Source organism: Apaloderma vittatum, unplaced genomic scaffold (genome assembly GCF_000703405.1).
Source record: "Apaloderma vittatum isolate BGI_N311 unplaced genomic scaffold, ASM70340v1 scaffold17668, whole genome shotgun sequence".
In the NCBI taxonomy this organism is placed as follows: domain Eukaryota; kingdom Metazoa; phylum Chordata; class Aves; order Trogoniformes; family Trogonidae; genus Apaloderma; species Apaloderma vittatum.
Genome location: NW_009730383.1, coordinates 33,886 through 44,254, shown reverse-complemented (window position 1 = coordinate 44,254; position 10,369 = coordinate 33,886). Strand labels below are relative to the sequence as shown.

General features: G+C 36.1%; 1 protein-coding gene across 2 annotated transcripts in view; it reads left to right on the top strand.

Annotated features, from left to right (window-relative positions):
* The first annotated feature begins 14 nt into the window (after positions 1–14).
* LOC104277966 (zinc transporter ZIP12-like) overlaps positions 15–10,369 on the top strand; it is a 15,944-nt gene continuing 5,589 nt past the window's right edge. Inside the window, exons 1-7 of one of the 2 annotated variants that reach the window (XM_009874790.1) lie at positions 15–179; positions 992–1,144; positions 2,358–2,465; positions 4,734–4,797; positions 7,566–7,568; positions 8,729–8,887; positions 10,086–10,273. In XM_009874790.1, coding sequence (XP_009873092.1) covers positions 54–179; positions 992–1,144; positions 2,358–2,465; positions 4,734–4,797; positions 7,566–7,568; positions 8,729–8,887; positions 10,086–10,273 — 801 coding nt within the window. In that variant the 5' untranslated portion in view covers positions 15–53. Of the gene's footprint in view, positions 180–991; positions 1,145–2,357; positions 2,466–4,733; positions 4,798–7,565; positions 7,569–8,728; positions 8,888–10,085; positions 10,274–10,369 lie in introns of those variants that run through there. The other variant, XM_009874789.1, reaches the window with a different exon arrangement.

The window sequence follows — 10,369 nt, the reverse complement described above, 5'->3', positions numbered from 1 at the left end:
CTACAGAATATGGTTACAGCACTGTTGCTGTTTTACTTATTACTATTGGATCTATGTTTGGTACAACCCTCATTTTATTTAACTCCTGTCAAGAAATCTATACACTCATTTTGCAGCTGTTTGTTGGTTTGGCTGTTGGGACCCTTTCTGGAGATGCTTTGCTACACCTTATTCCTCAGGTAGGTAATACACACTTTTGTGTTTAAAAATGTTGGCACAGAACTAAATTTTTCATTATGCATTCATTTATTTTTGAGGTTTCTCTTATGATATGACACAACCGTTATGAATTGATTTTTGACTGGTTAGTCGTTGAAGGAGAGCTTCATATCTTCACTTGAGGTGATGGTCAAAATGTTTGTCGTACCCAGTACATCATCTCTGGAAGCAGAACTAGGAGAGTGGTCTAAGGAAGGCAGTCATTAGTGCACGTCAGACAAATGCATTTCATTAAAAAACACCTTCTGAGTGTGAAAGTACTCTGCTTCACTAGTTTTAAGTGACATATCCAGCAGCCTTTAAATTGCCCGCTTTCAGAGCAAAGGAGGGCTACCATGCTGTGATACTACAGAAAGAATGGAAACACACCCAAAATATGGATTATTTTCAATGTGAAGTTTACGTTTGAAGAAGATGCAAGTAACATTTTAGACATCAAAGATCAATATACTCCAAACAAAATATACCAAATATATGTATGTGTATATATATATATATACACACACACACATATAAAGGGCAATTTCGTAGAACTGTCTCTAAAAATAATGTTACTTTCACCACTGAGAGATGATAAAATGTAGCAGAGGCTCCTAATAATTAATTTCATCCATCTACTGTTCAGCTTATTAGCTCAAAACGCAATTTAAATTTGAAAGAAATGGCAAAATAAAATTTTGATAATAAATTGAATTAACACGTTATGGAATATTCTAGCCAAAATTAAAGCAGTGCCATATTGTGTTTTTTTTACTTTATCTCTTTTGTTTAGACTCTTGGTTTACATAAACATGAAGCACAAGAGGTAGAACATTTCTACGAGGGGAAAGAATATATTTGGAAACTTTTGGGGATAATTGGAGGAATTCATGGATTTTTTTTGATAGAAAAGTGTTTTTTTCTTTTGGTGACACCACATGACCAGGTAAAGCTTTGTACAATTAATTCTTTAAAAAAGTTAATCTTAAAATAAAGATTTTACAGTCCACAAAGTGTTAAAAAGATTGTGGAAAATAATTAGCATTTATATGAGTTAAATGAAGCATTAAAAATTGTTTTTCAAAGTGCTCCTACCAGATTGATCTTCAGTTTCTAGTTTAATTTGCTCTATGGATTTAGATGGCTTCAGGAATGTATTCCATGTATTTATAATTCAAGAAGGGAGCAGTTAATTGAATGTGTTCTGTAAGCATCCTTTCGTGACTAGCCCTGGAGCAGGTGAAGAGTAAATATCCCTGTAACAGTTTTTACTCTAGGTTCTGTTTGAAGAGCAGGAAGACCTAGATGTAACCACAAGATATTTTCAAGAATATCTTAAAATTTCCAAATTGTTTTTGACCTCTATCTCACTAGATTTGAAAGTCAAATATGTATGTTGAGGTCAGTAGAACCCAGTCACATATTTCTAATAACTGCTTGCTCACTGTCATGCTTGTAGTAATTCTACTACATTATTTCAATGTGGCTGGTGCCTGACAATATGATTATGGACAAGGATACAAAATAACACAAAATGTGGTGGCTCATTAAGTTTCTCAGCATGGGAGGCTATCTTAATGTCACTTAAGAAGGCTAAGCCCTTGCTTATTCTGTTTTACAGAGTGCTTAATGTCTGGTTTGATTCAGATGCATAGCAATCAGTCCCTGTTCTACTATCTTTGAGTCAACCATAAGAATATTATGTGAGATTAATAGAATGAGAATATATTGATGATGGTGCTATTTTGTTTGTTTGGGAAAAAGCAGTCCTTTTTACTGCGTATTTGGAGAGAAGGTTTTTATCATTATCCCACAATTTTTAAAAATTGTTCTGCTGAGAACTGGATGAATTCTCAAAGTTATTTTTTTATATCCATCTCATCTTCAAATTTAATCTTCAGTTTTAAAATAAGTTTGACCAAGCCATTATGGTTGTTACTGATTTATCTGATTCACTTTTCAGGTCTTTTTTGTTGGCTTTGTTTGTTTGTTTGTTTAACCAAATAAGCAGTAGGAAATGTTGATGCCAGCCACCAGTCTTTTTGTTGATTTTAAAAGGGTAATTCTTATAAATGCTAAACTTTCACAAAAGGCTGAGAAAGACTGCACGTATGTTCATTGGGCTTCAGAACTAATTGCAAAGCATCTTCATTCAGCAGGGCCTTTCTTTAGTTAATGGGCACTGGGGGCATTCCCATGATCTTCCAGTGGAATCTGAATTAAATGAACATTCAGGCAGAGGCAAATCTACCTCAACCATACAGTTGGTAGGTTACTAATATGACATACTTTCCTGATTTTATATTCTTTTTCTGTTCCTAAAAAAAAAATGAACCAAATTAATGTAATAAATCAGTATTATTGTTCAATCTTTACTGATTTGTCTTTATTACATGACATGATTGTCAGGAATCTCTAGATTTTGAAGTTTATAATGAGCTTTTACAGAGATTTCAAACACAGTTTATTACAGTAACTATCAGATGGTATTACAATATACTTTCTGTACTACCTTTTACTGATAAAATTCTTCAAGATTTTCCTCCTCCCTTCTTTTAAAAAAATTATCATATGTAAGAGAAGACTCTTCCATGAGAAAAGCTTCTTTTCTGCAGTAAGAGTTAAGTGCAAAATTAGTGAAGAAATGAAATCTTGGACTGTCCCTGGGCAATTTTCCACCGATTTGAAGAGTAACATACACAAGCTGGATATCTGAGAATGGTCTTTACCTACAAGAAATTACATAATTTTCTATTAGTCTATGGAGAGTATCCAGACAGATACATATTTGTGAACTAAATTGACTTATATCTTTTAACCTGTTTCTCTTTTTTTTTTATTTTCCCCCATCAAATCTCTTCAGTATCTAGTTATGCAGGACCCTGGTTATTAAATCAGAATCTCCAGAGATCTTTTATAATGTGAACTCCATTTTAGTAAAACAGTGGTAATGGGTAAGAGCCTCATGAGCCACTGCTAATCTCTCAAACACAGTCAGGAAACTCATAGTTGAAGCAGAGCAAACACACGAGTGAAGAACGTTTACTAATTTGTAAACCACATCATAGCCTCCTGCTTATGATAGTGGATGACCTTATCATTCCTCTCAGCTGCAAGATCTCCCTAAAGTTATGTATAGATCACACGAACTAGCCTGGCTTAGCTGGTTTGTACAAGAGCAGTGAATTTTTCAGAATCATGTGAGTAATAGTAAGACAAACACTGGTTGACTAAGAAAAGCTTATAAATCCTTCAGGTCAGTGATTAGTCTTGCAGTTTTGACTCAGAGTTCAAAAAAATGGCACGTGAATAAGTATTATAAAAGAAGTTATACAATTACTGGAATTCATGTGACTGGCTGCAATCATGGGAATTAAAGATTTTTATTTTTCCTTTAAAATGTAGAATTTAAAACCCAAATTCCTTCCCTCTTTATGCTTCTCCAACACATATCCCATATCACAACCGAGCTAATACCAGCCAAGAAACATCCTGTTTTGCAGTCAGTACACATCTCTGATACGTTTTTTGGAGTGGTGGCTGCTGCCTCTAACAAAGCACTATTTTGTGCTGTTCTTGACTCTTTGCTGGCTGCCACAGTAGTTTTAATATATTTTTTTTGACAAAAAAGAGAAAAAAATAGTGATTATAAATTCAGTCTTTCTAGTTTCAAGCACACCAATTTTTTGGCTTATCTCACCCTCACACAAATTTATAATGATTTCTCTAGTTGGAAAGAAAAGCCCTAGGAAGGTAGAAAGAGAGAGAGAGATGTTCCTCATGTTCTCTCTTCTCTCCCCACAGTTGTAGTTTCTGTGAATTAAGCATTAAGGCTGATGCATCAGATTAGCTCTGTAGGATAAGGACAAAGATACCATCTCTTTCTTCACTTGAAATAAGGGTAAATTGCACTCACTGCAGTTGAGTGTACTCATGTGCTGCTATGCCCAGACAGTGATGCCTGATGCCAAGACAAAGCCCTAACTAAAGGGCAAGAGGCAAGGCACTGGAGGCTCTATCATCCTGAACAAAAAAAATCCCTATATTTTGACAGGACATGAAGCCTACCTATGATAATCTTTTTTAGTCTTGTTTTTTCACAGAGTACCTGTGAAGAACATGAACTCCCAAGAGACTCTGGTGTCCCTGTCCAGCAGGAAACTACAATCATCTGATTATGACAAAATCAAAATACACAACTTGAATTATATTGTCCTTTTTAGTTGTGCATTTGGCTCAGATTTTAGTGTGTTCAAGCAGAAACATGATTTTCATGGGTTTCAACAGTGCTTATGAATGTCTCTCTTCCTACCTGAATTAGACTGTAACCTTTTCTGGGCAAGCGAACTTTCTTTTTTTATGTGGTTCTGCAGTACCAATCACAGTGCTCAATACATGATTCTAACAATATCTATGTAAATAACAGTAACTATCTTTAATTTTAAAATCTTGAACTTATTTGATATTTTCCTGTATTTATAGCAGCCACTGGAAGAGCCCTGTAACACTGATCCATTATCTTTGTTTTTAACTAGAGAAGCCCAGAAGATTCTGAGTCTCCTGAAGTTCCTCCAGAGACTAAGGCGATCAGCAAAAAAAGTTAGTATCAATAAAAAGAGCAGACAAGTAACAGCAAAAGCCTTCAGACCTAAGATGGAATTGAACGTATGAAGCTGGCTTAGCTTTGCGCTTGCTGTCACCACATCTGATGGTGCTTGGCCACATAATTTAGCCTCTACTTAAAGACCTTTTCAACTGCCAACCTTGTAATTGTAATCTTGTACTGTCTTTAGTGTTCATTTACTCATCGTTGCAAATCATTTTTCTAAAGCCTTTACTTAAATGGAAATATTCAAAATTTAATTCAAAACATAATTGTAAACTTTGCTTGGGCTTTTATTTCTGAAGGTGGTGAAACAATTGCTTTGTTGGCTCACTATACTAGTATTTCTGCTTCTTTTTTTCTCTTAGATGGTAAAGCAATTGTTTCTTTAAACAAGTCATGATTTATTACATGTATAGAATTATGGGATCAGAATGGCTCTCAGGTTTAGGATAATCGGTTTTCTTCAGAGAGCTTCAAAATAATTCCTGTCTTCTCTGTTTTGTTGCTGCTTAGTCTGAAAAAATGAGAAAATAGAAGGTAAACCAAGCTCTGCCTTTGACTGTACTTGTGTGACCTTGGTGATTTTAGTAGAGTTGTAGTCATTCAACTGACAGGCTAACATTTTATTTGAAATCAGTTTATTTACTGCAATCAACTCCTCTTTATTTTGTGATCTCAGACCTCAGGTGATCTGATTTATTTAACAATGTCATTATCTTCTTCTAGGTTTTTAATATTCTTCTCTATTCCTGTGAACTTCATTTCCACTTCTGAGGCATTTGAAATCTGAATTTCCATTTCTTCAGTCTCACCTATCCAGCAGTACAAAATCCAGTGCCAGTTTCAATGTGACTATCTAGTCCATCTCTAGATGTTTCCATTCTGTTCAATCAAATTTTAAGTGATCTCAGTGTTAATTGTTCCAAATAACTAGATTTAGTGTATAACAAAATTTAGGATAGTTTCCCAGTGATGTTCTGCGTTTTGTTCCATTTTTTCCTCATACCTCACTCAATTTTACCTCTATATCAGAAATCAGAAAGGGAAACTGTAGTAAGGAAAGGGAGTTGCTTTGTTTTAGGGTTTTTTTGAGAATAAGTATTTTCAAAAGTTTGTATTGTTACAGTTCTTATTAATAGCTAAATGTGTAAATATACCCGGCTACCTTGATACTGAGCTGAACTTTTAGGTGAGGTGTTTTTCCCAAAATGGAATGGAATCTGCAGCTTTAAGAAAGAAGTCTGACATCTCCAGAAATGCTAGACTTCACTGTACATGCATGTCAGGTATGACTGCCAGAGGAGTCAGTCACCATAGATAACCAGTGAATAACTCAGAAAGCAAGAAGCTACTGAAGGAAAAAGATGTCTCATTTATCCACACTTGTTCCAATATCAAACAGTAACATTTTATACTTGGTATACCCAGTGAGACTTTAACTAGAAATGCTTTTGCTGTATGAATAATTAAAACATTGGAAAAAAAGATCTATTTATGGATAAATGTTTGCTTTAAACATGTAATCTATGGTGAGAGTCCTGCATCCATTAGCTTTATGAAAATTATGGAATAGAATTTTCTGTGAGTTCTAGTCTCCTATTTAGGTAGAGAAAATTATCAAAAATAAATGTAAGATTATTAAGAAGAAGAGGCTTTGTAGAAATTAGGTAATAAGTTAATGCTTAATAATTACTGTTGAAGCAATATAATGTGGTGAGAGAATTGCCAGTAACAAAGTTGCTTTACAATGGGCTGAAAGTAAATTAAGATAAACATTCTGGTTTGTTTATATATGCGTATTCTTAATTTTCAGTCAAATAAGTTCACAGAGCTTATGTGTCCAATTGCTCCATAATCTTAACCTGATCCCTATGTTATATTATAGACAATACACCGGAGCAAGTTCCAGTAACTATGGTATATCTTCTTCAACAATTAGATACTTGAATAAAACAGACTAATAGTATCTCAGGGCAGGCCATGATTTTGTCCTCACTAGTGCTTATGACAAATCACAAACTTGATGTAAGGCAGCAATCTATCATTTCTGCGTAATTCGTGCTCTGCACTATTGATTATGAACTGCCCATAGAATTTAGACAGAACTGTGCGAACTGGGGACATCCATGTCTGGATCTGTAAGCTGTCAGGAAAATCTAACAAGCCTGCCAATTTTTCTGAACCCGCAGAGATCCCAGGCAACTAGGGAGGATTTCTGAATACAGTTGTTAGGCTTTTACGTGTTGTGTGGGTTTGAGGTTTTTTTTAATAGTCTGAAGACTTTAGTTCTAGCCAGTTTCTGTAAGAAAAACATATCCCCCATCACTATGGTCATCTCTGGAAAAACATTACTGAAGTGAAACCTTGTAGTAACTATATTCAGACAGTTCTGTGCAGCTCCATGTTAGCTCCTGTCATGCTATGTCTGTTGCGGGGCCAAGAAAAAGTCAGGAAAATTCATTATGTTTATAGTCCATTCTGCTGTGGGCTTCTTCAGGCACAAAAGCAACATTTTGTGGCGAAGCGTTCTCTTCATACTGTGTAGAGGGAAGCTGGATGAGTTTCCTGAAAGACTTTAGAAGGTCTTGCTTGTAAGATTGCGGATAATGTGGATGGGACAAAGCACAGGATAGGAGAGCCAATTATATATTACTGACCCTAGACACACTGAGCCTCGCTGCTACTTGAAGAGATAAAATCCCTCCCTGTGAATCCATTTGGCATGCTACATGGATGTCTGGGTTATGGGCTGGACAGAGAGAGTGTCCCTAATTCCCTAGCTTGATTTCAAGACTTTTATCACTAGTAGCACCCTTCCTCTCATGTCAGATACCTGTTCCTAGAATCAATGGCTTCAGCTGGAAGGGACCTTAATGATCACCTAGTTTCAACCCCACTGCCATGGGCAGGAACATCTCCCACTAGACCAGGTTGCTCGAAGCCTTGTCCATCCTGGCCTTGAACACTTCCAGGGATGAGACATCCACAACTTCCCTGAGCAACCTGTTCCAGTGTCTCATCACCCTCGTAGTAAAGAATTTCTTCCTAATGTCTAGTCTAAATCCACCCTGCTCTAGTTTAAAACCATCACCCTTCAGCCTATTGCTACATGCTCTTGTAAACTGTCCCTCCCCAGCTTTCTTGTAGAGCCACTTCATGAGCATCCACGTACTGTTCCACACTAAAACAGAGTCACAGAATAATATGTAAGAGAAAAACAACCATCTGCACCCGTGAATGATGCTGCAGACAGGAGCACTGTGAGCGTAATGGCCATTAATTGATTGGAACAAAGGTTGGAATTGAGCATGCTGTAACGCTGTAATAATAGTGATACGCTAAGGCTTGTTGCCTTTCATCCTTATCTTTCACTGTAATACAATCTCATAAAAACAGACCCTGAATATATTACTTAGTAGCAACATGCTTACAGTATTAAAATCATCAGCTGCTTGAGGCAAAATATTAATCTTCATTATAGTTGTGAAATTCCATGAGTGACGGTGGAAAAACTCCCATCTTTTAAGGAAAAAGTAATCTAGAATGCAGGAATACTTGTGTGAATTTCAGCAGTCTTTCAGAGAAGATTAATGGAAACCTATAGGACATATCATGAGTCTGGAGTCAAACTGAGCTCTAAGTTTTTGTCTAATAGTTCACCCAGAAAAATGAAGAAGCTACTTTCTGGTATTTGCATCTCTGAATTATTGTACAACCTACTTGTTCATTTCAAGTGTTTTGAAAGAAGTATCATAACAAGAGCAAAAGTGATAAACAATGTTGTCCTCTGATTATTAGGACTTTTCTTAATGTTTTATATGAAAAACCCCAAATAATTTGTAACATAGCAAAAAATAAACCCTCTGTATTAAAACTTCTGGGTTTTGTTGTTGTTGTTTTTTACTTGTTTGGTTTTTTTCCTAGGTAAGAAAATTAGCTTATTAGCAATAATGGTTCTGGTGGGTGACAGTCTTCACAATTTTGCGGATGGCTTGGTAATAGGAGCAGCGTTCTCGTCTGCGACAGAAACAGGAGTGACAACAACTGTTGCCATTTTATGCCATGAAATTCCTCATGAAATGGGTAAGAAATATATACATGTGTAATTTTCTTGATTGGCTTTGTAGTTTTAGGTTTCCCAAATAATTCTTTCAGCTATGAATGATATTAGTGGGAATTCAGATCTATATCATGAACTATGTGTGAGATGATATACATAAAGTACCTGTTTCCTTCTCTTTCTGCTTCACAAAATGGAGGGGAGGTTTCTGCCCTCATTAGTGGATACTTCTCATCTCATCTTCTCCAAATATAAATGCCATCAGGTCAAGAGTGACCTGTTATTCTCATGTGTACAGACACAAAAAATAGTAAGCTGTGAGCAAGAACCATGGGCATATAGTGGGCATGCCTGACGCAACGGGCTGCCCAAGAGTTTAATGTGCAGCAAAGCCATTTAACAATGTATTCCTCATGTTGCTCCCATTCCTGTTGCTAATCAAAAACAGCAAGATAATAAAAGAAGATATATGACTCATTTTACTAGCAGACAGGACAGGAAGATCATTCCATTGGACATTGCCTTCAAATATCTCTTTGTGGTGAAGCTTTCAGTGTGACTGAAGTTGTTCCTTACATTGCGCTGATGAACGTATCTAAGCTGGCAAGTTCAAGATGAGAACTGCAGATTCTCAGTTCTGTTCTTAAATGACTGAAGATTTCATGTGCTGTCTATGTAGAAAACTTCACAAAAAAAAAAAAGGGAACTGCTGTGAAACTGGTAACTCTTGTTTGCATAGCAAAGGAATTGAAATCAGTGGAATTTAAACTCAAACGGGAATCAGACTGGCATAAGTTTTTCTGACTTGCAGCACCTGTAAAACACTCAAAGACCATGCTGCAAATATACTCCCATGACTTGAACTGGCAAGTTCCCAGTCAAGAAAGATTTAGAGACTCTGGGAAAGCATGTGACTACGCTTCTACATGGATCCAAGTTGGAAATGTCACAGAACATGAAGAACTAACAGAAAGCCACTCCTGTATACTGTATGTTATCTTTAGGAACAGCTAAACAAATACAAGGCAATATGGGGGGTTTGGTTTTGGTTTTGCACCTAGGATGAGGGTATAACTAATTCTACAGAAATTAATGGCAGTCCTCCATTTTTCACTATCCTTGTGCATATCTCAATTATTTTCCTTAATGTTTTATTAGCAAGAGTCTTACAAATGCATTTATCAGCTAAACAATAAATTTTCTGTCTTTTTGTCTATGCAGGAGATTTTGCTGTGCTGTTAAGTACAGGGCTCCCCACGAAGATTGCAATTTTGATGAATTTTATAAGTGCACTAACAGCATTCTTAGGACTGTATATTGGCCTTTCGGTCTCGACTGACCCATGCATTCAGAACTGGATTTTTACTGTTACAGCTGGAATGTTCTTATATTTATCTTTAGCAGAAATGGTGAGAACTTCAGCCTATTGTTATATTTTCCTTTTGACATAGCCACATTACAGATGAGCCACATTACAGATACAGGTGGGTGATCTTGGAGGGGAA